Here is a 27,996-nt window from a genome sequence, read left to right on the forward strand (position 1 = left end):
TTCTGGCGGTCACATAGGATATTTAATGTACCTGTATTTCACATTTTCACTTCCTTGTCTCGTGCCTACACTGACCTGTAATCATGTTAATCACCTAAATATGTCACCTACACAAATGTATTCCAGAAGTTTCATTACTCTACATTAATTACTTTTTGGTGTGGTCATGTTTTCCCGTCAGTGTTTCTGGGGAGCTTACGATATCCATTGTGTAGACGAGGAGAGGCATCCCTTTAGAATTTGAGAGGGGAGGGACAGAAAGAATCTTGTGACGTTGTACTAAAGGGGTTTTCCGAAAACTTAGTTTGTTCGATTAGTTGGAATGGAAACATACTCACGAACAATACTTTTTGGATCTCTGGCAACGAAGACTCCCGAAATTACCGTTTCAGCGAAAGAATAGAATCAGCGAGTACCATTCTGTTATAATGCCACTTATCACAGATGGACGAAAAGATAACGAAGCCATATTGCTCCGTAAATGCGTCAAGAAAATGATTAGAAACCACCTGAGCAGCCACGAGCAAACATTCATCTCTAGTGAGTTTAATGTGGAAGATCTATGATAGGAATTCGGATATACTGCAGGCAGATATATCTGTTGGTGCGACGGAGGCAGTGAAGCCCCAGTGTTGGGAAGCTGCTACGAGAGCGGAAAGAGTTAGAGAGCTGTACAGTAGATTCTAACTAAGCAGAATACTTGTCGATAGACAAAAGCAGAGCAAAATCACTTCCAGGGTAAGGGTAATTCGATAAATTTGATTGCATGATTCTACCTGCTGAGGCGTCAAAAAACACTAAAACTTTTGGCCATGCTAAAAATCAAAAAATGGAACGAACTGTTCTCTTCAAATGGTCCATTGACCATGATAACATCGGAACAGAAGATTGTAAAATGAAGGTTCTGTCTTTCGAAATTGATTTACTGGATAAGACCACAACGCATATGTTACGTTCAATTGTTACAGGGATGCGAAACTGATAAAAACAGGAATAAGTGAGGGCGTGTTGACAAACAGTCTGAAACGCTCGATAGATGAAAGAACTCGCCACAGACGGGCTCTTGTTATATTCATCAGGATGGTCGATAGCTCTGATTAAACATAAATTTAAGGTCAAGATGTGTGAAACGGGAGAGGGAAAAACTTGGCAGGCTATGTGAACGGCTAGGACGGGAGTCGCCGTCTTGGATACAACTCGTAGTTTTAAATGAAACGTGATTCGTGTAACACACGAATTACACGAGGAAGAATTGTGTCTTTCATTTGAGCATGGATTTATTACTTCTTGTGTTATATCACACTGCAAAATGCCATTTCGTTGTAACTGTTTACACTGTTTGTTTCCTTTAAAATACTGGCACGGGAAGTCAAGTAACGTGCCACAACTGAATTTTTGATCTTTTCTAACTTTTAAACGTTAAATTTTTAATTGTTCACTATCATAACTGACTTTTTATGTCTGTTCGTACGATTTAATTTGACAGCAGAGAAATGCTAGTGAGAGAATCTGCGACATCATAACTTTAGTCCCGCTCATTGGAACTACCGAGTCTTCATCTTGAAACACCGTTCTTACGTATCTTCCACGTTAAAGCAGTATTCTGCTACACATTCGTATAATATCCTCTGTGTTTTCTTTAAGATAATGGTGAGATCATGTTGAGTCCGTCATTGTTTTTTTTTATGTTGATTCTTAGGTGATCAAATGCAATAATGGACCCACAATCGTGCCTTTTGAGTTCTGATCGATTACTTTCAGTTTGTTTTCTGCACTAGTTGCCATAATACATTACCATCGACTGCACTGAATTGCTTCACTCTGTTCACCACTTTCTTCATATAAATCTTGTTCGATAATTTTGTTATTTAATAGTCAACCCGATCTCTTGCCCTCACTATTCCGTCCAAAACAACGTTTGTTATTTCAGTATTCGCACAGCGCTCCCACGCCATTCGCCGTCGTTCAGTCTCACCTCCAGCACACTCCACGTCCTGAACATCCCTTTCACTGTTTTGACGCTACTGGCGCTGCTCTTGCGTTACTTACAGCGGGCTTAGGGTTGCTACTTCGAACTGTAGGCTTTCTGTCCACATTGTACTCTAGTGAGTACAACATTCTTTCAAACAATTTCCTTTCCTTACCCTTTCTTTTCCTCGTCAATCTTCTACAAAAAATGTGGCTAAGTTTAGGGTGGAAGTAAATATTCATTTACCTTCACAAAACAGTTAATTACTTGTCAGTTAATAAACAGTGAGGTGACAATAAAGGTTTCTGAAGGTGTCGACACTTCTTCAACATTTGGTACAGGAAAAGGTTAAGTGCTGATGATGATGATATGTAGAGGCTTCAGGATTTGCGCAACGTGTTCTTGTCCATTAATTTCCAAGGTCGTTGTCGTCCACTTCACCCACGTCTTATCAACTTTAGCCAACACGTGTGCTGGAATGTCATCACAAGCACCAGCGGTTTGCTCCCTGAAGTGTGCGAGGTTTGTGATCTTCACCGCTTACACAACAGCCTTCAAAGTCTCATGGACTTAGATCCTGGGGACGGGGGGCCACTCCACAGGATCACTAGGGCCAGCAAATCTGTAGAGAAACTGGACAGCTATCCCATACAGAGGTGTGGCTCCAAAATTGGAAATGACCCGTCTTCAGACAGCAGTGACGTCATCTAACAGCTGCAGGCAATGGACTCCAGTTAGTGAACCCTGACTGAAGAAGGAACAAACAATACGGGAACCCTCTAGTGGACACCAACCGATCACTTTCGACGCACCCACTACCTTCGTTGGACCCATCCAGTGAGGGCTTACATCTAACCCGTGTTTGTTATTCTGTTTATTTGCATCCCAGTTCCGACAGAAGTTAGCCAGATCTGTAAGTAGTACGTCACAGGCGAAACGACTGTTTTCGTCCAACATGTGTATCACCGATTCTGAAAACCGAACCTGGTGATCTGGATCGTTCTAGGTGAGATGTTCTAACATTTACATTTCCTAAGGTTTCAATTTACATGTGGCCAAACTTCTCATTATTGATGTGCGGCTGACGCGAGTTTCATGGGAGATGCGACACGTACTTCCCTCTGGATTGTGGCTGAACGATGCCGGAGCTGCGGTTCATGTTGGTCTCGAGTTACCTGCGACAGAGCCAGTTTCACGCCATATCTTGATATGTTTCCCCTCCGCTCTGTGGGTACTGGGTAGTCTGAAAACCTCTCCATTAACTGGGGTACTACTCTCACATGTCGCCTCTTCCATTGCAAGATTACAAGATTCATCCAAAATAACGTCTTCCAAAATTTGCGCCATGTTGCCATTGTAACCTCACAGGTTTTCCCCATATTGACTTTAAATTTCTGTTTACTTATCTGATTTTGGTGTAGAAGGCCGGTTTCACACTCGGCTGTATGAAACGTCGAAGGCGTTAACTATTAAAATAACCTTTTGCTCAATGATAATCAAAGTACAAATATTTTACTTCAGACAGACGTCGTCATTTACAGATCAGATTGCTTAAAATCGTTTACGTGAGTCTTGCATGTAATTAAAATTTCACTCCTCGCAGTTATTTTCGTCTAGGCCCCAGTATAGTTAAAGCTTAGCCTTATGCTTAACATTTGACATATTTGTCATATTCATTGAATGGTACTTGGACACAAAAATTCTTTTAACGATATTGGCTTACTTTGCCGGTGACATCGGAATTACTAGCAATAAACAAGTGAGTACAAGAAAAGAGAGGGGCTAGTTCGTGGTGTTGTATTTTCTGATTTTATAAAAATCATCTACAATTAAGTCACGGACAAACAACCTTTTACAAAACTTTGATGCGGTTCACTCTTCTCTCACTCTAACTTGGGTCGACTTTGGGGAAATAGTATTGCTGTGCTGCGATGTGGGGCTTTTATCGGAAAATTTTCGCTTATAGCCTTTGGGTCAGATTAAATACTAGTATTTCGACTCCGAGACTGGATACCTCTTTCAGCTTTAATGAGCTTTCTCCCTGACATACGACTGCGGCAACCATTCATCGATGAAAATAGATATGGCCACAGCTACGCACACTCCAACGAATAATTTATACACCGCTGGTAACATACATTCTTCAGCCTCTTGTAGCATCAGGTTTATTTTCTGCCGGTACTCGGCAGTGCCTAATAGCACTGTAGAGTTCCCTTTGTCCGCTGGTAGGGTCGTTATATCAGGGTCATCTCTAAGGGACCGGAGAGTTGCTCATTCTTCCGCAGATAGGTTGTTTTTAGGTAATAGCGATCTGTCGATTATTCTGCAAGTTTTGCCGTCTGACTTCCTCTGCATCCTCCTTTGGAAACCCTCACACTGCTTCTTCCACGTTCTGTGGACGGGGGAGGAAAAAAAAAAAAGGTTCAAATGGCTCTGAGCACTATGGGACTTCTGAGGTCATCAGTCCCCTAGAACTTAGAACTACTTAAACCTAACTAACCTAAGGACATCACACACATCCATGCCCGAGGCAGGACTCGAACTTGCGACCGTAGTGGTCGCGCGGTTCCAGACTGTAGCGCCTAGAACCGCTCGGCCACTTCTGCCGGCGGGGGAGAAATTCAGTCCTTTTCTGAGGACTCCGATTGTGGCAGCGTCCAGATGTGTGCGACTAGGTCACACAGAAAAAGTAGCCATAGCAGAACACAGTGTAAATGAAGAACTCACCTTCAACTGCTAATACACGAAGGTACTGTGCCGAGCATCTGGCTTCTGGGAAAGTGTTATCAAAGAACCCATAGAAATAAGGATTCATGACAATCTGGTCAACAGAGACGAGGGATACCAACTCAGCGCAGCACGGAACCCTGCGACGGCGGCAGTCCGCCGGGAGCGCGGCCGTCGACGTCCTCCGCCGCGGACGCAGACAGGGTGCTCACACCGAGAACCGAGCCCGGCCGCCGGGGGCGACCGCTGTCCCCACCACCGAGCACGCCGCCGGGCCACCGCAGTCTCCCGAGGTCCAATGGAAGGGGCTGACCGCGCATATAAATAGCCCGCTCTCCGCGAATCTCGACACTTCGCCAGAAGATGGGTAGTATGACACTTCCCGAAACGTCGCGAGATATCAACGCTACCACCTGCCTGGAGACCCGAGAAATCTTAATCAACAGTTTACGCTAGGAAAGCCTACAGTCACATATACCGACATCCGACTGCTGATGACTGGAAACGTGTTGCCCGGTCGGACGAGCCTCATTCCAAATTGTATCGTGCGCATAGACATGTACGGGTAGGGAGTCAACCTTGTGAATCCACGGACCCTGCATATCAGCAGGGGACTGTTCAAGCTAGAGCAGGCTCTTTAATGGTGTGGGTCATTTGCAGTTGGATTGATGAGGGACACCTGGTACTTCTAGATACGATTCTGACAATTGACATGTACGTAAGCATCATGTGTGATCACCCGCATCCATTCATGTTCATTGTGCATTCCGACGGACTTTGGAAATTCCAGCAGGACAATGGGGCAACCCACACGTCCAGAATTGCTAGCAGAGCGGTTCCAGGAACACTCTTCTGAGTTTAAACACTTGCGCTGGCCACCAAACTCCCCAAATATGAACATTATTGTGCGTATCTGGGATGTCTTGCAAGGTACTGTTCAGAAGAAATCTCCACCCTCTTCTACTCTTACGGATTTAGGACAGCTCTGGAGGATTCATGCTGTCCATTCCCTCTAGCACTACTTCAGACATTAGTCGGCTCTGCACGATATTAGTCAGGTGTGCCATTTTCTTTGGCTCTTCAGTGTATATTGCCTACTCAGGTTCTTCTGATGTCGCTGGTAAATGCTTTCAACAAGTTTATTGACACACCATTGAAATCTTGCTGGTTGTGGGGCAGCGGGTTCATTGTCATTTTAATGACGGTAATGATCATTAGTCATTAGAACTGTTGCAAGTATTGTTCGCCGTTTTTTACGAGAGCCTTGCAACTATTTCTGTGGTCAGCCAGGAAGCGATGGAGAACATACTGATCATAGTTTCCAGTTTGCAAGGCCACATTCTTGTCCAGCCCACTGAAAGAAATGTTTCTATTCTCTATTTTCTCTGCGGGATCAGGCCTATTGTTATAAATGAAGATTTTGAGTTCCAATTGATACATATACGCGATTAAGTTCCACACGCACAACATTTCATTATATTCATATTGACAGGAAATCTTTCTATCCTAAACAGCACTAGGAGCAGTTCAGAGGCGACCTCTACAGTAAGTTCGTACTAAATTGTCTTTCGCCCTGACTTCTGATAACCAGAATAAATGCTCGCCACAAAGTGGAAAATAATTGTCGCCACTTGCCACGCGGATTTGTTAACATTACAGGCGGCACACTAACAGTTACTCCTGCAAAATATACGCGATCCACGACGGTGTACAGTCCTAGTGAGTTCACTTTCCATTATTACTGAAAATATACGTTTTGTAACAGCCTGTCTCTAACGTCATCCCATCATTCGAGGCAAGCGCACTCCAGCGTTTGACTCACGCGGTCCTTACAGTGGCTGGGTGCGAAGTGAAGCCTCGTCCTGCCTCTCGGGCTGTATTTATACATGTTTCGCAGCGGGCGGTCGAGGGAACACCTGCTGTCATCCACCTTATGCCCACGGGAGCAGCCTCTACATGGCGTCTTTCTGGGACACACAATATTTAATAACAATCTTATGAATCAATTTAGAATCTTCATAGTTTTTGTATGAATGTAGGTAAGTTAGTTAAAATAACAGAAAAAGTTTTAGCTCGCCTGCATTAAAACTTTGCCTTCCAGAATATTTAGACCAGAACTGACAGTAGAACATGAACTCGGAACTACAGAAGAGACCTACTGTTTGTTATTAACATCAAAGTCCTAAAACTTATTATAGCTGTGTTATTTAATACACTACTCGCCAATAAAATTGCTACACCACGAAGATGACGTGCTACAGACGCGAAATTTAACCGACAGGCAGAAGATGCTGTGATATGCAAATGATTAGATTTTCAGAGCATTCACACAAGGTTGGCGCCGGTGGCGACACCTACGTGCTGACGTGTGGAAAGTTTGCAACCGATTTCTCATACACAAACAGCAGTTGACAGGCGTTGCCTGGTGAAACGTTGTTGTGATGCCTCGTGTAAGGAGGAGAAATGCGTACCATCACGTTTCCGACTTTGATAAAGGTCGGACTGTAGCCTATCGCGATTGAGCTTTATCGTATCGCGACATTGCTGCTCGCGTTGGTCGTGATCCAATGACTGTTAGCAGAATACAGAATCGGTGGGTTCAGGAGGGTAATACGGAACGCCGTGCTGGATCCCAACGGCCTCGTATCCCTAGCAGTCGAGATGACAGGCATCTTATCCGCAAGCCCGTAGCGGATCGTGCAGCCACGTCTCGATCCCTGAGTCAACAGATGGGGACGTTGGCAGGGCAACAACCATCTGCACGAACAGTTCCACGACGTTTGCAGCAGCACGGACTATCAGCTCGGAGACCACGGCTGCGGTTACCCTTGACGCTGCATCACAGACAGGAGCGATTGCGATGGTGTACTCAACGACGAATCTGGGTGCACGAATGGCAAAACGTCCTTTTTTCGGATGAATCCAGGTTCTGTTTACAGCATCATGACGGTCGCATCCTTGTTTGGCGACATTGCAGTGAACGCACATTGGAAGCGTGTATTCGTCATCGCCATACTGGGGTATCACCCGGCGTCATGGTATGGGGTGCCATTGGTTACACATCTCGGTCACCTCTTGTTCGCATTGACGGCACTTTGAACAGTGGAAGTTACATTTCAGATATATTACGACCCGTGGCTTGCCCTTCCTTCGATCCTTGCGAAACCCTACATTTCAGCAGGATAATGCACGACCGCATGTTTCAGGTCCTGTACGGGCCTTTCCGGATACAGAAAATGTTCGACTGCTGCCCTGGCCAGCACATTCTCCAGATCTCTCACCAACTGAAAACGTCTGGTCAATGGTGGCCGAGCAACTGGCTCGTCACAATACGCCAGTCACTACTCTTGATGAACTGTGGTATCGTGTTGAAGCTGCATGGGCAGCTGTACCTGCACACGTCATCCAAGCTCTGTTTGACTCAATGTCCAGGCGTATCAAGGCCGTTATTATGGCTAGATGTGGTTGTTCTAGGTACTGATTTCTCAGGATCTATGCACCCAAATTGCGTGAAAATGTAATCACATGTCAGTTCTAGTATAATATATTTGTCCAATGAATACCCGTTTATCATCTGCATTTCTTCTCGGTGTAGCTATTTTAATGGCCAGTAGTGTAGGTTTCATCATGTGCTGTAACCAAAACTTTCTAGCATTTATATAACTGGTACTTAATCTACTACAAATAAGGACATTTTTGTTCCAAATTTAGTTTTCAGTAAATTACTTGAAAACTATTAGAGGTAGCGTAATGGGGTCAAATGTTGAACTGAAGCGGCATACAAATTTTCATATTCCTAAGTCTAATGTGCCTTCAATGTTTCTTAAATACGTGGATTCCGACGAAATTGTTGCTTTAATCACGTTGAGACTTGCACCAGTTAATTTTGACATACATCTGCACATTATGACCAATTTCTGGCTTCTTAGCTTCATTATTTAGCGCCATTCATTTTTTCTTAAAACGATGTATTTAGGTAAAATACGTCCGCCCGCGGTAGCTGAGTGGTCAGCGTGACAGAATGTCAGTCCTAAGGGCCCGGGCTCGATTCCCAGCTGAGTCGGAGTTTTTCTGCGCTCAGGGACTGGGTGTTGTGTTGTCCTAACAATCATCACTTCATCCACATCGACGCGCAAGTCGCCGAAGTGGCGTCAAATCGAAAGACTTGCACCCGGCGAACTGTCTACCCGACGGGAGGCCCTAGTCACACGACTTTTTTTTTTAGGTAAAATATTGACCTAATCAATCTGATTCTTGACAGTTTAAACATTATTACACTAAAGCATATGCTGACAAAGTTCGAAAAAGCAACTTTAACTTTTAATTTCGTTCTTAATTTATGGTGCAATACTTGTGCTCTACGCACAGACGCGTTACGGTGACGTGGCACCAGTAACAGTGAACTGGGCTGTCTCGGCACACTCTCTCGCCTCTAATCTCTCAAGCGATACAGCGCTTGTTTTGCCACAAGGTGGTTAAATTTTCGCCGACACAGAACGACGTTAAGTTGCAGTTGTGTTCGTGAAGCTTCTCTTGCAGCTAAATATTTACATTACATTACATTTATCGTTTTCCATGGATCCCTTGCAGAGGAGTCTCTGGGATGTGGAAAGGGTCAAATATTTTTTTTTAATATACTTTTTTTTTACTCAGATACGTGGATATTGTACAATTCTAATGCAGACAGAGTTATGAGCTATAATCCTTGTGAAGATATTCGTCGATGGAGTAGAAGGAATTGGCCAACAGGAAGTTCTTTAATCCACTCTGAAACCGATCTTTATCACTTACAATAGCTTTGATATGCTCTGATGAGTTACTGAATATATGAGTACCCATGTATTTGACTCCTTTTTGTACTAATGTTAAGCTTTTATAGTGCTTATACAGATTGTTTTTGGTTCTGGTATTAAAATAATGTTTTGCACTATTTTGTGTAAAAAGAGAAATGTTGGATATGACAAAGGACATCAATGAGTATATGTACTGAGGAGTAGTAGTTAGAATAACAACTTTCTTAAGTAGGTCTCTGCATGATGATCTAAGACTGACACCAGATATAATTGTAATGACTAGTTTCTGGATTTTGAAAATGTTGTCTCTGTGAGAGGAGTTTCCCCAAAAGATGATTCCATAACTCATTAGTGAATGGAAGTAGGCCGAATAAGCCGAATAAACTAACTTTTTCATTTTTAAATCACCAATTTCTGGTATCACGCGTACTGCAAATGTAGCTGAACTAAGGCGTTTCATTAAGTCTAGAGTGTGAATTTTCCAATTTAGGTTGTGGTCAATTTGCAACCCTAAAAATTTGACACTGTCTACAGCTTTAATCTCATTGTTTGTATACATTATACTTATAGGGTCATGTATTCTTCTTGAGGTACTAAACTGTATGTACTGGGTCTTGTCAAATCCATTTGCTGTGAACCACCCATTGATACTTACAACTATTTCATTAGCTGATTGCTCAGTGAGATCATGGGTACTGTTTTTTATACCAATACTTGTATCATGTGCAAATAAGACAAAGTTTGCATTTTGTGACACTGCATGTGGAAGGTCATTAATATATAACAGGAACAACAAGGGACCTAAAATAGAGCCCTGGGGCACCCATTGGCTCGTGGTTTCATATTTTGAATGACTGTTGTTATGTGGTAAGCCTACTGTTTTCTATTAAAAAGAAAAGCATGAGAACCATGAGCCTGCTACTCATGTTATCCCATAATATTTTAACTTTTGTATATGGGTATCATTCTTAACACAATCAAAGCTTTAGCCAGATCACAGAATATTCCAAGTGGTAATAACTTTTGATTTATTGATTTTAATATAACATCTGCAAAAGTGAATATAGCTTGATCAGTTGACAATTCTTTCCGAAATCCAAACTGATAGTGAATGAGAATATTTTTCTGTACTAAGTGTTTATAAAGTCTATTGTACATAAACCTTTCAAACACTTTTGAAAATGTTGCCAATTATGAAATGGGACAGAAGTTTCCCACTGATGATTTGTCTCCTTTTTTGTGTAATTGTTTAATTGTTTGACAATAGAATATTTAAGCCTATCTGGAAACATACCACACTGGAGGGATTCATTACATAAGTAACTCACTATGTTACAAAGTTCTGAGGAGCAACGTTTAATTATGATAGTGCTGATTTCATCATAACACTAGAATATATATTTTTAAGAGAGCTAGTAATATTAGAAATCTCTTTCTGTGAGGTAGGGTATAGTTGAATTTTGCCAAACTTCTGTGGAAATGCATTTTTTTTAAATATTTTAAACTGTCTTCTGAGGAACTCTGCAAACCTAAGTTGTCTGCTACAGAAAGGAAAACGTTGTTGAAAGTGTCTGCAATTTTGGAGGTATCTCTAATCAACTCATTTACATTTAAAATAATTTCCTCATTTGCTTGATTAGTTTTTCCTGTTTCACTTTTTACTATGTTCAATATAGTTTTTATCTTGTTATTAGAAGCATTTCCTTTTTCTTGAAAATAAATAATTTGGAGGTTCTGATTACTTTGTTTAAAATTTTACTATATAATTTGTGTTGTGAGTGAGCTCTGTAGTCATCGTTTTCCCTTGACATTAAGTGCAGTCTTCTTTTTGTTTGCAAGATACTTTTATTATATTTGTAATCCAAGGTTTTGGAACATTTAAGATATTTGCTTTGATTACTTTCTTAGGGCAGCAGTTTTCAATGTGACCTATGACCATATTAGAGAAATTGTCATATTTTTCATTTATCATCTTTCCAGTCTGCATTCCTCACACAGATTTTTATACCTTCAATTCCTGTTTCATTTATTATTCGTATAGTTGAATCAGACCCCACTATTCTACATCTACATCTAGATCCATACTCCGCAAACCACCTGACGGTGTGTGGCGGAGGGTACCCTGAGTACCTCTATCGGTTCTCCCTTCTATTCCAGTCTCGTATTGTTCGTGGAAAGAAGGATTGTCGGTATGCTTCTGTGTGGGCTCTAATCTCTCTAATCTTATCCTCATGGTCTCTTCGCGAGATATACGTAGGAGGGAGCAATATACTGCTTGACTCTTCGGTGAAGGTATGTTCTCGAAACGTTAATAAAAGCCCATACCGAGCTACTGAGCGTCTCTCCTGCAAAGTCTTCCACTGGAGTTTATCTATCATCTCTGTAACGCTTTCGCGAATACTAAATGATCCTGTAACGAAGCGCGCTGCTCTCCGTTGGATCTTCTCTATCTCTTCTATCAACCCTATCTGGTACGGATCCCACACTGCTGAGCAGTATTCAAGCAGTGGGCGAACAAGCGTACTGTAACCTACTTCCTTTGTTTTCGGATTGCATTTCCTTAGGATTCTTCCAATGAATCTCAGTCTGGCAACTGCTTTACCGACAATCAACTTTATATGATCATTCCATTTTAAATCACTCCTAATGCGTACTTCCAGATAATTTATGGAATTAACTGCTTCCAGTTGCTGACCTATTTTGTAGCGAAATGATCTTTCTATGTATTCGCAGCACATTACACTTGTCTACATTGAGATTGAATTGCCATTCCCTGCACCATGCGTCAATTCGCTGCAGATCCTCCTGCATTTCAGTACAATTTTCCATTGTTACAACCTCTCGATACTCCACAGCATCATCTGCAAAAAGCCTCAGTGAACTTCCGATGTCATCCACAAGGTCATTTATGTATATTGTGAATAGCAACGGTCCTATGACACTCCCCTGCGGCACACCTGAAATCACTCTTACTTCGGAAGACTTCTCTCCATTGAGAATAACATGCTGCGTCCTGTTATCTAGGAACTCCTCAATCCAATCACACAATTGGTCTGATAGTCCATATGCTCTTACTTTGTTCATTAAACGACTGTGGGGAACTGTATCGAACGCCTTGCGGAAGTCAAGAAACACGGCATCTACCTGTGAACCCGTGTCTCTGGCCCTCTGAGTCTCGTGGACGAATAGCGCGAGCTGGGTTTCACACGACCGTCTTTTTCGAAACCCATGGTGATTCCTACAGAGTAGATTTCTAGTCTCCTGAAAAGTCATTATACTCGAACATACTACGTGTTCCAAAATTCTACAACTGATTCACGTTAGAGATATAGGTCTGTAGTTCTGCACATCTGTTCGACGTCCCTTCTTGAAAACGGGGATGACGTGTGCCCTTTTCCAATCCTTTGGAACGCTACGCTCTTTTTAAGGTGTCAGGCAAATCCAACACCTTTCATGAAAACCCTGACATGATAAGCAAATACAGTAGTATGTCACATAGTTCCGAATAAATCGTGACATTAAATTAACCAAAGTAATACGAGTAACGAGTGAGCAAATGGAATACCACAGACTAACACAAGAATGCCTAAATGCATGTCATACCTTCCCACCGTGAGACAGACGCAGTTCCGAGGGGAGAAACGAGAACAGAAGCCGAGAGCAGAACCGTGTTAAGCTGGAAGGCCCTACGATAAGGGACGGGCACCCACGTCGCCAGCTAACCGCTAGGACCGCCCCCCAGCCCATGTTAAAAGCTAGAGCCCTCCAGAACAACAGTATAGACCTTACGATAACACAAAAAGGGCCACCCCAGCAGCAAGTTTTAGCGTGAGAATTTTTCGCGTCTCTGTTACGTCAGGACCACCCCCCAGCCCATGTTAAAAGATAGAGCCCTCTAGAAGCACAGTATAGATCTTATGATAACACAAAAAGGACCACACCAGCTGCAAGTTTTAGAGTGAGACTTTTTCGCGTCTCTATTACGTTGCAAACTTTAAAAACATTGCCCCACCACGAAAAGTATAACGTTTCTCATTGGATAGACAGAATTTTTGTAGGCGGAGCTTAAGGTTAACATTGAGACTCTGATTGGTCAGATGAAAACACAGCCAGATAGTTTTTTTAAACCAACTTCGGTAAATTGTAGTATGGAGAAGTTAGGATAGAGTTGCTTCCGAGACGGCGAGGTGCGCGGAGCTGTGCTGCTCGCCACCCCCAGACGAACACCGACAAGGTAATGAACGCACGCGATGCCGAATAACAGCGCATAAAGCTTCACTCAGAACTGCAGAAGTCTCATCTGTTACACCCCCTTTTTGCGTAATACTGGTGTCGCTCGTCAATTAAAGCTCATGGTGTTCACATTTGCCACTTGAAGTAAAAATCTGAAACGCGATGATTTTTCTGTTATATAGTTATTGAGAACCCACATCAGCCACTGTAATTTACGACAAGTTAGATAAGTAATTAAAGATAATTGAGGGTCACTGTAGACCATTTTGATAGTTTTCTCTTTTGTGAAACTTAATTTATACCTACAATATAGATGTGATATGGCATAGGTCATCCTTCAATCCATTGCAGAACTTGGAAACCCATTCAGGGAATATTCGTTCACATTTTTGTTGAACGCAGTTGGTTTTTACCATCCTGTGTTAAAACATTTCCTTTTATCAACAGTGCAATTTATAAACAACGTTTTGTGAGTAGAATAAAATTTCCAATGGTAAACTTAACTGCTTTTTCGACGTTATTTTACTAGCTAACTAAAAATAGGAAAGCCTTGAACCCCTTCCACTAAATTTAGTTAGTATTAAGATTCTTTTACAGGGAGTGCAGTGGAGCTGACGGTGAAATCATTAAGTATGTGGTTATATCATCGCTAGTCTCACTGAACTCTTCTGAACTCTACATGTCATGTGTGGTCTGGCGTCTCCTTACCAGCAACAGGTCCCAGCTTCAAACTAGTCAATTCCCTAAAAAAACACGCTCAGAGCGTCGTTGCGCGATATTGGTAGGGAGACACGACTTAGAACAAACAGACACCACGCAGAATGTTAGAGAATCTCGACCCTGCCAGGATGGTAAAATACCATGATTGAAGGTCGACCACATGCCTAACTAGGTCAGAAAAATATCCTGTTGAAAAATTTTCGTAATAAAAAAAAATTTTTTTGGACGTTATAAATAGTCGAAAGCAGTTGCTGCAGCGATAGATAGTAAGAAAGTATTCAATAAAAGTGAGACATTCTGGCAGAGACAATAGCGTAATTAAGTCATGAATTTTAAAAATTGTTAGAATTAAGTTTTCTCCTCAATGCAAGCGCACAGGTGGCGGATACATCGTTGACAAGTTGGTTCTGACCCAACAAGTAAATGAATTGATTGTCAAGTCGTGTGTGCAAAAAGTTTATGAAACGCGTGAGATCGTATGAGCGCATGTTGACTCGAAGTAGGGCGCGTGAATTGTTTTTAAAACAGAAAATATCGGATTCGGAAAGATTAGCAATGACAAATCGAGACTTTGACCGAATTGAGGTAGAGACCCAGCATGAAAATGGACAGAGAATAGAGGACAGTACAACAGACGATGCAGTATTGCGAGAAATAAGACAGATAACGCACCATAACGAGGATAATGTACGTCAAGGCACAGAAAACGTAAGTCAGCATACGACAGAGGAGCAGGAAAGTAGAGAGACAGTCGATGAGGATTCTAACTTGCGTCTTGAATACGTAGAACCCATATTACAAGTAATCAAGAGCTCCCTCACCACAGAGTACAAGGAATGCGAACAGAAACGTGTCACAGCACAGTTCAGTGCAATCGGTTGCGAACCAACACTTGGGCGAAAACACAGAGCGTAGGACGTCGGAAGAAAACGCAATAGGACCCACCAATCTGGCAGAATTATTACAACAAATTACGGAAACCATGACAAGGCAAAATAAAGAAATAGCGAACCCAATTCAAATTCTTAATGCAGAGACCCCGAGACAAATGCGTGAGATTAAAGAAGAAAACAAAAAAAATCAGTTACACCTAAGTCATGTTGAAGACGAGGCAAAAGAATCTCGAGAAGTGATAGGAAACTTAATAGCAGGTCACAATCTATTTAGAACAGACGTTGACAAGGTACAAGTGGACGTACAAACATTGCGTAATGACACTCAGGACGAGATCAAAACATTACGTAACAATACCCAGGGAGAATCAAGAAACTAGAGAAACAGGTAAACGTAATTACTAGACAAGCAGCAGGTACAGCGCGTGAAGTTGTTGAAAACAGTGTGTTACACAAACGTATCACAAAAGCAGCGCTGAAAAGATATGATAACCGCATAGTCAAAATAGAAGCGCAAACGAAGCGACAATTTCAGAAATTGCGAACAGAGTTGTCGCAAACCATTGAGGAGCGTAGTGAACAGGATCGAACAAGCACTGAGTCTGCAACCACATCCGTATCTGTAACAGCACCGGAAAAACAAGCAATTAACGAAGATATTACGCATTTGCGATTCCAATCTCAGGCGGAAAGTAACATACGTGAAATCAGACAGCCTGCACAGCAACAAACACGTTTCGAAATTCTTGATGAACAAACCTCATCACAAACACATGCGGAACCACAAATGTATGTTTCAAGACAGTTTCGATCGTGCAATGAAGCAGCAAGGTTAGCCAGACAAGATACCGAACCAATACGTGACAATGGAAAGCCAGGACGCGAAGAGTACAGTGCAATGCATTCAGCTACACGTTCACAACCGATGGAAGAAAATTATTGCGTACCACTCCAACGATACTACGCAAGGGCAGGCGAAAGTTAAAGTGGACAATATCCAATGGATCTACCACAACTGGAAAGAACGACGGGAGAAATGATCAGAAACAAAACTGGCGAAGAATCGCGAATTTCATATGGAACTACGACGAAGTACGACAACGATCATTTCCTCACAGTCAGAAAATTTCAACACTTTCGAGAAGAAAACTCGATACATCCACGAACTTTTAATGATCAATTCCGAGTAGGATTACCAGAACACTGGACGCTAGCACACAAATTAGACTTTATATGTGCACACCTGTCAGGAACCGTCGCAGAAACCGTGCAGAATGTTGCAGCGACATGCCGATCGTACGAAGATTTCAGAGAGAAGTTTCTCTCACGATATTGGTTCAGCGAAGCACAGAACAGAGTGAAGTACGAATTATTACAGTACCAATATTTTGAAAATTCAGGAGAGAAGAGTCCCGTGAAATTTTTCGAATTAATGACAAAGAAAAATCAATGCTTAGATGTACCATACAGTGACGGAGAGTTGATTAAATCATGCGCGATGAAGCTACGATTGAAATACCAGCAATCATTAGTAGGTCGCGGAGGCAATGACGTCGAAGCATTTAAAGGTATTCTAAGGGAACTAGAGTTCATATTTTCGGAAGATGACGCAAGAAAAAGACGAAGTGCACGTGAAAACGAAAGCAAAAAGCAGTGGAATCCACAAGACACAGTACGAAGAAACAATAATTACGAACCATGTGATAACTTCGCACCAAGAAACGACAATAGATTTCAACGAAGGACCTGTTATGGATTTAGAAGAGAATATGGCAATAACTATAATTCACCCAGGAACGGCAACAACTATTACAGAGGGAATAACGACAACCGGTACGGGTACTGGAGAACCAATAGACCGACAAATTATCAACAAAGAAACCACTATCAACAAGCTGAACAAGAAAAGAGAATACAGATAGAAGAGGTGGAGGTAAGACCACCAAACCCCGATAAACGTTCGAATTGACAGCTAAGCGCCCATGCCAAAGAGAATGACGCACCGACCCAGGACAATTGCAGCACCTTGAACAGAGAAGTAAAAATCTTATCACGAGAAGAGAAGAAGGAAGAAACAAATCTGGAGGGACGAGATGAAAACGAAGACAAGAAAATAACAATATCGTGTTGGGACGAAATTAACTGGGAGAATACTGACGAGGAAGATGAATTACCAGAGGCATGCACAACGAATGTAGGAGGAAAGGACGAAGTAATGAGTATTACAGAGCCATTTGAGATGAAAACCAGGGAAAGCGAATTCAATGAGGATAATGCGCAGTCGACAGAAGTTGAAAATAAGTTACGAGTGGGCACACAACCCAACGTATATAATGAAGGAAGTTATGAAGTGATAATTAAAGCATTTAGATGCGATTATGTGGAAGTAGCGTCGAAGAAGGAGAAGATAGACGAGGATGAGGAAAAAGTAGAGGATGTTGAAGGAAGCGTAAATGAAGGAAGAAATAGAGAAGATGAAATAAAAGAGAGAGAAGTAGCAGTCGAAGCTTATCCTACAGAAAGTTCGAATTCACAAGGGAAATTCCTGAAAAGACTCATGTATGATTCAGTGGAGGATTCGTTGATGCAAGAAGAAGAAGAACACAACCAACCCTTTCAAATTCAACCAATTGTGAAGGCCATGGTAAAGCATATCCCAGTCAATATTGTAATTGATAGTGGAAGTGAACTGACTGCGATCTCAGAAAATTTGTTCATGCAGTATAATGCCAATGAGGAATTGCCAGTTCTGAAAACACGTAAGATCAAAGTAAGAGGTCCTATTAGAAACAATGCTGCTTAAGTTACGAGACAAACAAGGTTAACTCTTTCGTGTCAAGGTCAAAAGATCGAAGCCAACTTCGTGATTATCTCTAAACTAACTGTAGATTTGATTATAGGTGCAGATTTTTTAAATGAGAGACGAGCGATAATAGATATGGGGAAAGGTAGCGTAACATTCGGGAATGTCACACTTCTCTTTGAGCAAATGCTAAAATTAGAAGAAATACCAGTTATAAACAAACAATTAAGAATGACGCGAGATAAAGAGGATGACGATTTAGAATGGTATGCACAAAAGGGGGTATCGCCTCAACTCATGTTAGAAGTCCATAAAGAAATCGACGAAAAATTGCAAGTTCAAGGTATTTCGGAACACAGTAAAAGAGAATTAGAGGGTACTTTACGAGATAAAGCAGAGGTATTTATACCTAAGACTGGCAGTATTAAACACTTTCAGTATAAGTTTGAAGTAAAACAGCACAAACCATTTAGTGTGCCATCCTATACAATCCCATTAAGCTACAGGAATAAAGTATTCCAGGAGATATCTAAAATGTTAGATGACGATATTATTGAACCAGATACCTCCACATATAACAGTCCGCTCCATATTAGACAAAAACGAGATGGGAGTATCAGGTTAGTGCTTCATTCCAGACAGATCAACACAATCATAATCACTGAGACAGATCGCCCAGAAAAATTAGAGGAATTGATACCAAACTTCCACGGTGCTAAGATATTTTCATCAATTGATTTACGGAGTAGTTTCTGGCAAATAGAATTGGCTCCAGAATGTAGAAAATTTACAGCATTTATCGTATTCGGTAGATGTTACCAGTTTAAACGATTGCCATTTGGTTTAAACATATCATCAGCAGCGTTTATTAGGGGATTTAATACTATACTCAGTCCTGAAATTTTACAAGAAATTACTTGTTATGTTGATGATGTGATTATAGCTGAACCCTCTTGGGAACATCACAACGACACATTAAATCAGTTTTTACAGATCATGAAAGAGCATGGGGTCACAGTAAATATAACAAAATCCAAATTTGGAAGGCGAGAGGTCAAATTTCTAGGACACATAATTTCAGAGAAAGGGGTAATGCCCGACCCAGAAAAACTAACGGCAGTCAAAGAATTCTGTACTCCATATAATAAGAAAACTCTCAGAGGATTTCTAGGTCTCACCGGATTCTATAAAAAATTTATTTGGATCGACTCTCTCGCAACACCACGCCTATGTACATTGACTGGAAAAAACACGCCATCGGTATGAGATCAACAAGCCAACGAAGAATTTTTAAAAGTGAAAAACGCACTAACAACAGCACCTATTTTAGCACATCCTGATCTAACACAAAATTTTTGTATGGCCACTGATAGCGCGCAAACCGGTTTAGGAGTTGTTTTATTCCAAGAATACGAACAGGCAGGGCTAAGATCATGTAGAACAATTGCATTTGCCAGTCGGGTACTGACAAAAAGCGAGAAAAACTATTCAGTCACGGAGCTGGAAGCATTGGCCATTGTATGGGGCTTCCAACGTTTTCGATACTTCCTATTCGGAAGAAAAACAAAAGTATACACTGACCACAAAGCATTAGAATTTCTGTTATCCGCCAAACTAACTCATGGGAGGTTAGCCAGATGGATGTTAATACTACAAGAAATTGACTTCACTATTATACACATACCAGGACCAGCGAATGTATTAGCAGATGCTTTATCACGATGTCCATAGGGTGCATCCAATAACATAGGTTTGGAAGCAGCAGAAGACCAGTTTACAATGTACTATATGAAACAAGTACCTTTCGAAAACAACATTACGACAGCACTGAAAAACATAGGCAAAGAACAGGACAAGGATCTCGAAATACTAGGAATCAAACACAAGTGGAGAAGTAAGGATTTTCCAGACATTCGACAGCACTATCTCGTAAAAAAACAATGTTCTATTTTTTAGACGAAATGTTGCAACGAATGATTGGTTAATTTATATCCCAGATGAACTAATTAATAAGTACATATGGTACACACATTTAAGTAATGGCCACTTTGGACCAAAGAAATGCTTTTTAAAAATAAAACAAACAAGCCATTTTCCTAATATGGAAAGACGAATTAGAACAGTATTAGTCAAATGCAAAAAATGTATGAGGGCTAAACACGTCACTTTCCAAACCAAGCCACCTATGTTTCCAATAATCCCTAAAAGATTAAAACTAATAGCTGCAACAGATTTGATGGGGCCCCTCCCATGCACAAAAATGGATATATTTTCATATTTGTCGTTTTGGAACTTACTTCTAAATATGTTACCTTGACACCATTAAAACGGGCAACAGGTCTTACTATAAGTAAAGCATTTAGACAAGATTTTCTCAGACAAGTAGGTCGAGTGGAACGAATAATTTCGGATAATGGCCCACAATACAAATCAGTGCAATGGCAGAACACGTTAAAACAACACAAAATAAAACCCATCTACATATCTAAGTACAAACCTAGTGTAAATTCAGCCAAATGATCTATGAAGGACATAGGCACTTTATGCCGATTATATGCAGGCAAAAGACACAACACTTGGGATATATACCTTAAAGATTTTCAAGAAGTAATAAATGAAATGCCACATAGCACTACACTACTACCTCCAGTTACTGTACTTAAAAATATTGAACCCCCAAACATAACCAGAGAAAATGTTAGATTTCCTATTGTACCACGTAGACAGCACAAACAAGTCATAGCAACAGCACTCTCCAACATCAGAAAGGCAGCCATTAAAAGAAAAGAAAGAGGAGATAGAACAACAATTAAAGGAACATTCTCAGTAGGCCAGAAAGTATTTGTGAAAACACACCATCTCTCCAACAAACAGAAACACAAAATACATGAGTTTTACACTGCATACAAAGGACCTGTCATAATTAGCCGAATTGCTCATGATAATGCTGTGGAACTAATGAACCCAAAAACAGGCAAACCCTTAGGACTTCACCATGTGAGCCATATCAATAAGTTTGAAGATTAATTTTATTACTGGTAAATAATCAGCACAATATTTCAAGATTATGTTGCAGATAAGATCGTCAGAGAAAGAAGAATGAAGAGAGAGGAAGGTGGGAAAAAGAAAGTAGTTTCAATAAAAACAAAAACAAAAATAACACCAATAGTACCATAGATTAAGGTGAAGGGATAAAGCGTAGATAGTCTAACAGCATGAAATACTAAAATGCTATAAACCACGACACTACACAAAAAATAAAAAAACGAATTTGATGATTCTTCTAGAAGTTAAGACTCAAAATATCTTAGAATTGTAACATGGAAAGGGCGCCGAAATTTGTAAAGCTTTTAAGAAGGCGTAAAACAATGTAGGTACTAGACATACGTTAGATGATTATAAGTAAAACTTTTTGTAAGAACCATTGTAAAAACTCCAGCAAGGACGAGATGCAACGACCCACAAGTTGCAATGAGAGAAGTATCAAGAAGGAAAAGGACGTAATTAGCAAGACACGATTCCTACAAGGCAGAAGCGTCGAGAGAAAGGAAAGGACAGCAAGACCAACAGAATACCCTTGTATCGGAAGTGGGCCATAAATCTGCCTGCTAAGCGGAACCCTGACAGGCAGAACATGGAACCACACAGTGGCAGAACCCTGCAGAAACACGACAGGACACTGAACGCCAGAAGGGTCTCGTAGCGCCCCGACTCAGTGGAGTGAGCAAAAAACGATCCAACGAGAAGACCGCCTGAGCAAGCCACCACTCGCAAAAAAATATGTGTAAAAGTCACACTACTGCTATTAAACAGCACGCTGATGCACGAACCTGAAGAAAACTTCCACAAAGTAAAAATGACATGCCCAAACAATTTATCAAACTGTAACTAAGAGGAGAACTTCAAAACGACTAGTTATCAATAAATATTTCCATATCCTGCCCAGAGAAGAACCAAGAAGCAAGCAAGAAGCAGAGAAAAAGCAGGAAGAACAGAAGATCAAGATTTGCAAGATTGAGACCAAGAAAGAAGATGGGTGAAGAATAGACCACATACCTTCCCAAATCCCTATCCTATTGTAAACTAGTCGTCTGCGAAGTATTACTACAAAAAACGACCGCTTTCAGCGACACATAACCATGACTTTCACGCATACAAAGCCAGTAAACCACGAGATTCTGCACTCACGGCTCCATTCCATTATGGGACCTCCACAACAGCAACACACACTTGCAAAGCCAACAAGGAATGACGAACGAAGCTGCACATCAAATACTTGCCCACATCCATCTCGCTCAAGTCCATCACCTTCATGCAAAAACATTCGCCAACCTCATGCTGAAACATTCATAGGATTATGTGAATGTGTGAAATCAAATTATGTGATGTAGGAATTGTGTAAAAGAAACATGTGAAAAACTAAATAAGTTAAGCATACCAGACAGCTAATAAACTACAAAATAACAGTCATTGACTATGGACTTAAGTAAACCATAGACTATCGATAAAAATAAGTCATTAGTTCTGAAATGGACAGTATATAAAGAACAAAAGTAAGGCATAATAAACACTAAAACTATATGCCACTTATTTTCTCCTCATAAAAATAAAAGAATAACTATATTTTACTTATTTTCTTCTTATAAAAACAAAGAATAAAAAGTTACCTTGTTGGATGTTTTCCCTTATTTTTAACATTTGTACCATTTGTTAGGATATGTATATTTCTTTGTCAAAGCAATTCTTGGAAATAATTCTTATTTGTTAGTGTAACAATGTTGAAATGAGTGTCTAGAAACAAAAACATTTTACTTGTACATGATATTTAGAAAATGTGTTAGGAATAGATTTTACTGAATTACTACATTTATAAAAACAATATTTCTAAGAAAATCGCTGTGAAAGACTCCTCACTTTCGATAACAAACTTCTTAAAAAACAAATTTCACAATTAAATAAAGAAAGAAAATAATAAAAAAATAATAATTATAATAGAACAAAAATATTCTTCCCTTGTCAATATAAACATATTTTTGATAATAATGTGGAAGAACATAAAAATATAAATTAGTAATACAAACTACCATAGAACAGAATAATGTGGCTGAACATTAGGTAACAAAATTTAGATAACGGAATAATTTTTGACTGACTTAGACAACGATCAATCATTGCCTAACTTCAGTGCAAAAATTAAGTTCGAAGGGTGGTGATATGTAAGGTGTCAGGCAAATCCAACACCTTGCATGAAAACCCTGACATGATAAGCAAATCCAGTAGTATGTCACATAGTTCAGAATAAATCGTGTCATTAAATTAACCAAAGTAATACAAGTAACGAGTGAGCAAATGGAATACCACAGACTAACACAAGAATGCCTAAATGCATGTCATACCTTCCCACCATGAGACAGACGCAGTTCCGAGGGGAGAAACGAGAACAGAAGCCGAGAGCAGAACCGTGTTAAGCTGGAAGGCCCTACGATAAGGGACGGACACCCACGTCGCCAGCTAACCGCTAGGACCACCCCCCAGCCCATGTTAAAAGCTAGAGCCCTCCAGAAGAACACTATAGACCTTACGATAACACAAAAAGGGCCACCCCAGCAGCAAGTTTTAGCGTGAGAATTTTTCGCGTCTCTGTTACGTCAGGACCACCCCCCAGCCCATGTTAAAAGATAGAGCCCTCCAGAAGAACAGTATAGATCTTACGATAACACAAAAAGGACCACACCAGCTGCAAGTTTTAGCGTGAGACTTTTTCGCATCTCTGTTATGTTGCAAACTTTAAAAACATTGCCCCACCACGAAAAGTATAACGTTTCTCATTGGATAGACAGAATTTTTGTAGGCGGAGCTTAAGGTTAACATTGAGACTCTGATTGGTCAGATGAAAACACAGCCAGATAGTTTTTTTAAACCAACTTCGGTAAGCTGTAGTAAGGAGAAGTTAGGATAGAGTTGCTTCCGAGACGGCGAGGTGAGCGGAGCTGTGCTGCCCGCCACCCCCTGACGAACACCGACAAGGTAATGAACGCACGCGATGCCGAATAACAGCGCATAAAGCTTCACTCAGAACTGTAGAATTCTCATCTGTTACACCCCCTTTTTGCGTAATACTGGTGTTGCTCGTCAATTAAAGCTCATGGTGTTCACATTTGCCACTTAAAGAAAAATCTGAAACGCGATGATTTTTCTGTTATATAGTTATTGAGAAGCCACATCAGCCACTGTAATTTACAAGTTAGATAAGTAATTAAAGATAATTGAGGGTCACTGTAGACCATTTTGATAGTTTCCTCTTTTGTGAAACTTAATTTAAACCTAGATTATAGATGTTATATGGCATAGGTCATCCTTCAATCCATTGTAGAACTTGGAAACCCATTCAGGGAATATTCGTTCACATTTTTGTTGAATGCAGTTGGTTTTTACCATCCTGTATTAAAACATTTCCTTTTATCAATAGCGCAATTTATAAACAACGTTTTGTGAGTAGAATAAAATTTCCAATGGTAAACTTAACTGCTTTTTCGACGTTATTTTACCAGCTAACTAAAAATAGGAAAGCCTTGAACCCCTTCCACTAAATTTAGTTAGTCTTAAGATTTTTTACATGGAGTGCAGCGGAGCTGGCGCTGAAATCATTAAGTATTTGGTTATATCATCGCTAGTCTCACTGAACTCTTCTGAACTCTACATGTCATGTGTGGTCTGGCGTCTCCTTACCAGCAACAGGTCCCAGGTCCAAACTAGTCAATTCCCTAAAAAACACGCTCAGAGCGTCGTTGCGCGAAATTGGTAGGGAGACACGATATAAAACAAATAGACCCCACGCAGAATGTTAGATCTTGTAGAGACCTACGGTACGCCGCTGCAAGAAGGGGGGCAATTTCCTTCGCGTACTCTGTGTAAAATCGAACTGGTATCCCATCAGGTCCAGCGGCCTTTCCTCTTTTGAGCGATTTTAATTGTTTCTCTATCCCTCTGTCGTCTATTTCGATATCTACCATTTTGTCATCTGTGCGACAATCTAGAGAAGGAACTACGGTGCAGTCTTCCTCTGTGAAACAGATTTGGAAAAAGACATTTAGTATTTCGGCCTTTAATCTGTCATCCTCTGTTTCAGTACCATTTTGGTCACAGAGTGTCTGGACATTTTGTTTGGATCCACCTATCGCTTTGACATAAGACCAAAATTTCTTAGGATTTTCTGCCAAGTCAGTACATAGAACTTTACTTTCGAATTCATTGAACGCCTCTCGCATAGCCCCTCCTCACACTACATTTCGCTTCGCGTAGTTTTTGTTTGTCTGCAAGGCTTTGGCTATGTTTATGTTTGCTGTGAAGTTCCCTTTGCTTCCACAGCAGTTTTCTAACTCGGTTGTTGTACCACGGTGGCTCCTCTCCATCTCTTACGATCTTGCTTGGCACATACTCATCTAAGGTATATTGTACGATGGTTTTTAACTTTGTCCACTGATCCTCAACACTATCTGTGCTTGAGACAAAACTTTTGTGTTGAGCCGTCAGGTACTCTGTAATCTGCTTTTTGTCACAGAAAAATCTTCCTACCTTTTTTAATATTTCCAATATTCTAGATGTAAGCAACTGGGCATCATGAACTGAAAGGCCGTTAAATATTTGATTTATACTATGATTTGCTACTGTGGTAGTATCGATGAAAATGTTATCAATAGCAGTGCTGCTGGTATCCATAACCCTGGCTGTGTTCTTATGCACTTTTGCTCGAAATTCGATTCTGGTGGCTGGAGTTCAAATTTTATGTTAATCGTGCCTTTGCGTCATTGTGGTGATATTTCCACAGGAAGTTTCATCCCTTAACACATACATCTTTGTGTCTAACCGAGAAGTGAAGTGCCCGTTTTGATGGATGTAGTTTTAAAATTTTTTAATGTAACGAAACATTTTCTTGAACGTTAGCAGCCCGTATTTCACCCAATAAAGGGTTGAATTTTCAAAAACAGGGAATACTAATTTTTTGCATTTCCAACACAGAATCCAAATACAGATATTCATATATTTAGCTTTGAAAACGTTTCCGCAACGAAATAATTTCATAAAACTTTCCATTCCATATTTCACTCCCTTAGGGGGTGAATTTCCAGAAACAATAAAACACTTGTATTTTTATTTATGACCAAGAAGACAAATACCAATTTCCATAGATATAACTTTAAAAATGCTTTAGTGGCTCTTTAAAAATGATTTATCTCCAAAAAACTTCCATCTACTACTTTACCTCTTTAATGGTTGAAGGTCCAAAAATGCTGAATGACTTTCTTTTTATTTCTAGCTGAGAAACTAAATACCAGCTTCTGTCTTTCGGTCTTCAAAACTACCTTTATAGCGACATATTATCAAAAACCTTTCATTCCCTTAGAAGTGGAATTTCGAACAATCTCTTCTTAAACGATATCTACAGCATAAGATCCACACGCCTCAAAATTTCAAGTTTCTATCCTTAGAGTTTTCGGGTGGACGATGATGAGTGAATAAAACAGTGTGGACTATTTCACCCCCCTTAAGGGTTGAATTTCCCGAAACAGGGAAAGACGAATTTCTTTCATTTGTAACTGAAATGTCAAATAAAAAGTTTCATAGATTTAGTTTTAAAAATTCTTACGCAGTGGAATGTTTTCATAAAACATTTCACCCTCCCGTTTCACCCCCTTACGAGATTAATTTCCAAAAATAGTTAAGTAGGTATTGTTTTATTTCCAACAGAGAAGCCAAATACAAGTTTTCATAGATTTAGCTTGCCTAAGAAACATTTACACAAACTTACATCCGGTATTTCACCCCCATAGGAATTGAATTTTGAAAAACAGTGACAGATTTTAGTTTTTATTTATAACTGAGAAGTCAAATGCAAATTTTAGTAGATTTAGTCTTGAAAATGCGTTTATAATCAAATATTTCATAAGCCACTTCATTCCCTATTTCACCCCATTACGGGTTGATATTCGAAAAACGGCTGAAACTCGTATTTCTTCATTTCTGACCGAGAAACCATATACCAATTTTCGTAGGTCTGGCTTCAAAATTGTCTTAGTAGCGACATATTTTGAAAAAGACACTTCATCTTCTATTTCTTCTCCTTAAGGATAATAAATTCGACCCTTAAAACGAGTGAACTAACCCGTGTTTAAAGCTACACTTCTCACGTGGCTGTGTGAGCGGTGATGCAGGACTTAACTGTGTTTCTGTTTCCTTCTCCTTTCAGATAATCTCAACGTATTCGACGAGGCCGCGACTGGTGTTTTAGAGTGGGCAAAACAATTCATCGAGTTCTCAGAAAAAATGTGCCACGGATTTCTGAGAGATGAAAACGTTCAGAGTCTGTACAAGTCGGGAAAAAAGTTCGACGTCATTATTCTAGAGAATATCTTCACAGAATGTTTACACGGATACGCTCACGGCCTGAAAGCTCCTGTAATCGTGCTGACGAGCTTTGGAGGTCTGGACTGGATGGCCTGGATGGTGGGGAATCCAAACCCGTACGCCCACGTTCCGACTGCGTTCCTCACATTCGGCACGCACATGAATTTCCTTGAACGACTAGTGAATACAGTTGTTGGGATAGGACACAACGTGCTGCGTCATTTTTTATACATACCTCGACTAGATTCTATTTTACAAACATATCTGAGAGATCCTTCACTGCCATCTCTGTCAGAAATCGAAAGACGAACTGCACTTCTCTTAGTTAATTACCATTTCACTCACGGAAGCCCACGTCCCCTTGTACCCAACATGGTCGAAGTTGGAGGGATGCATGTCGGGAAGCCTAAGCAGCTACCACAGGTAAGATGTCACAGTATTAACAGGAAAGAT

The 27,996-nt window shown here is 40.5% G+C and overlaps 1 protein-coding gene across 1 annotated transcript in view; it reads left to right on the forward strand.

Moving 5' to 3' along the window:
- LOC126100545 (UDP-glycosyltransferase UGT5-like) overlaps positions 1–27,996 on the forward strand; it is a 120,151-nt gene that overhangs the window by 14,398 nt on the left and 77,757 nt on the right. Inside the window, exon 3 of the mRNA XM_049911163.1 lies at positions 27,386–27,966. Within this exon, the coding sequence (XP_049767120.1) occupies positions 27,386–27,966 (581 nt within the window). The remainder of the gene's footprint in view (positions 1–27,385; positions 27,967–27,996) is intronic.

Source organism: Schistocerca cancellata, chromosome 9 (genome assembly GCF_023864275.1).
Source record: "Schistocerca cancellata isolate TAMUIC-IGC-003103 chromosome 9, iqSchCanc2.1, whole genome shotgun sequence".
In the NCBI taxonomy this organism is placed as follows: Eukaryota; Metazoa; Arthropoda; class Insecta; order Orthoptera; family Acrididae; genus Schistocerca; species Schistocerca cancellata.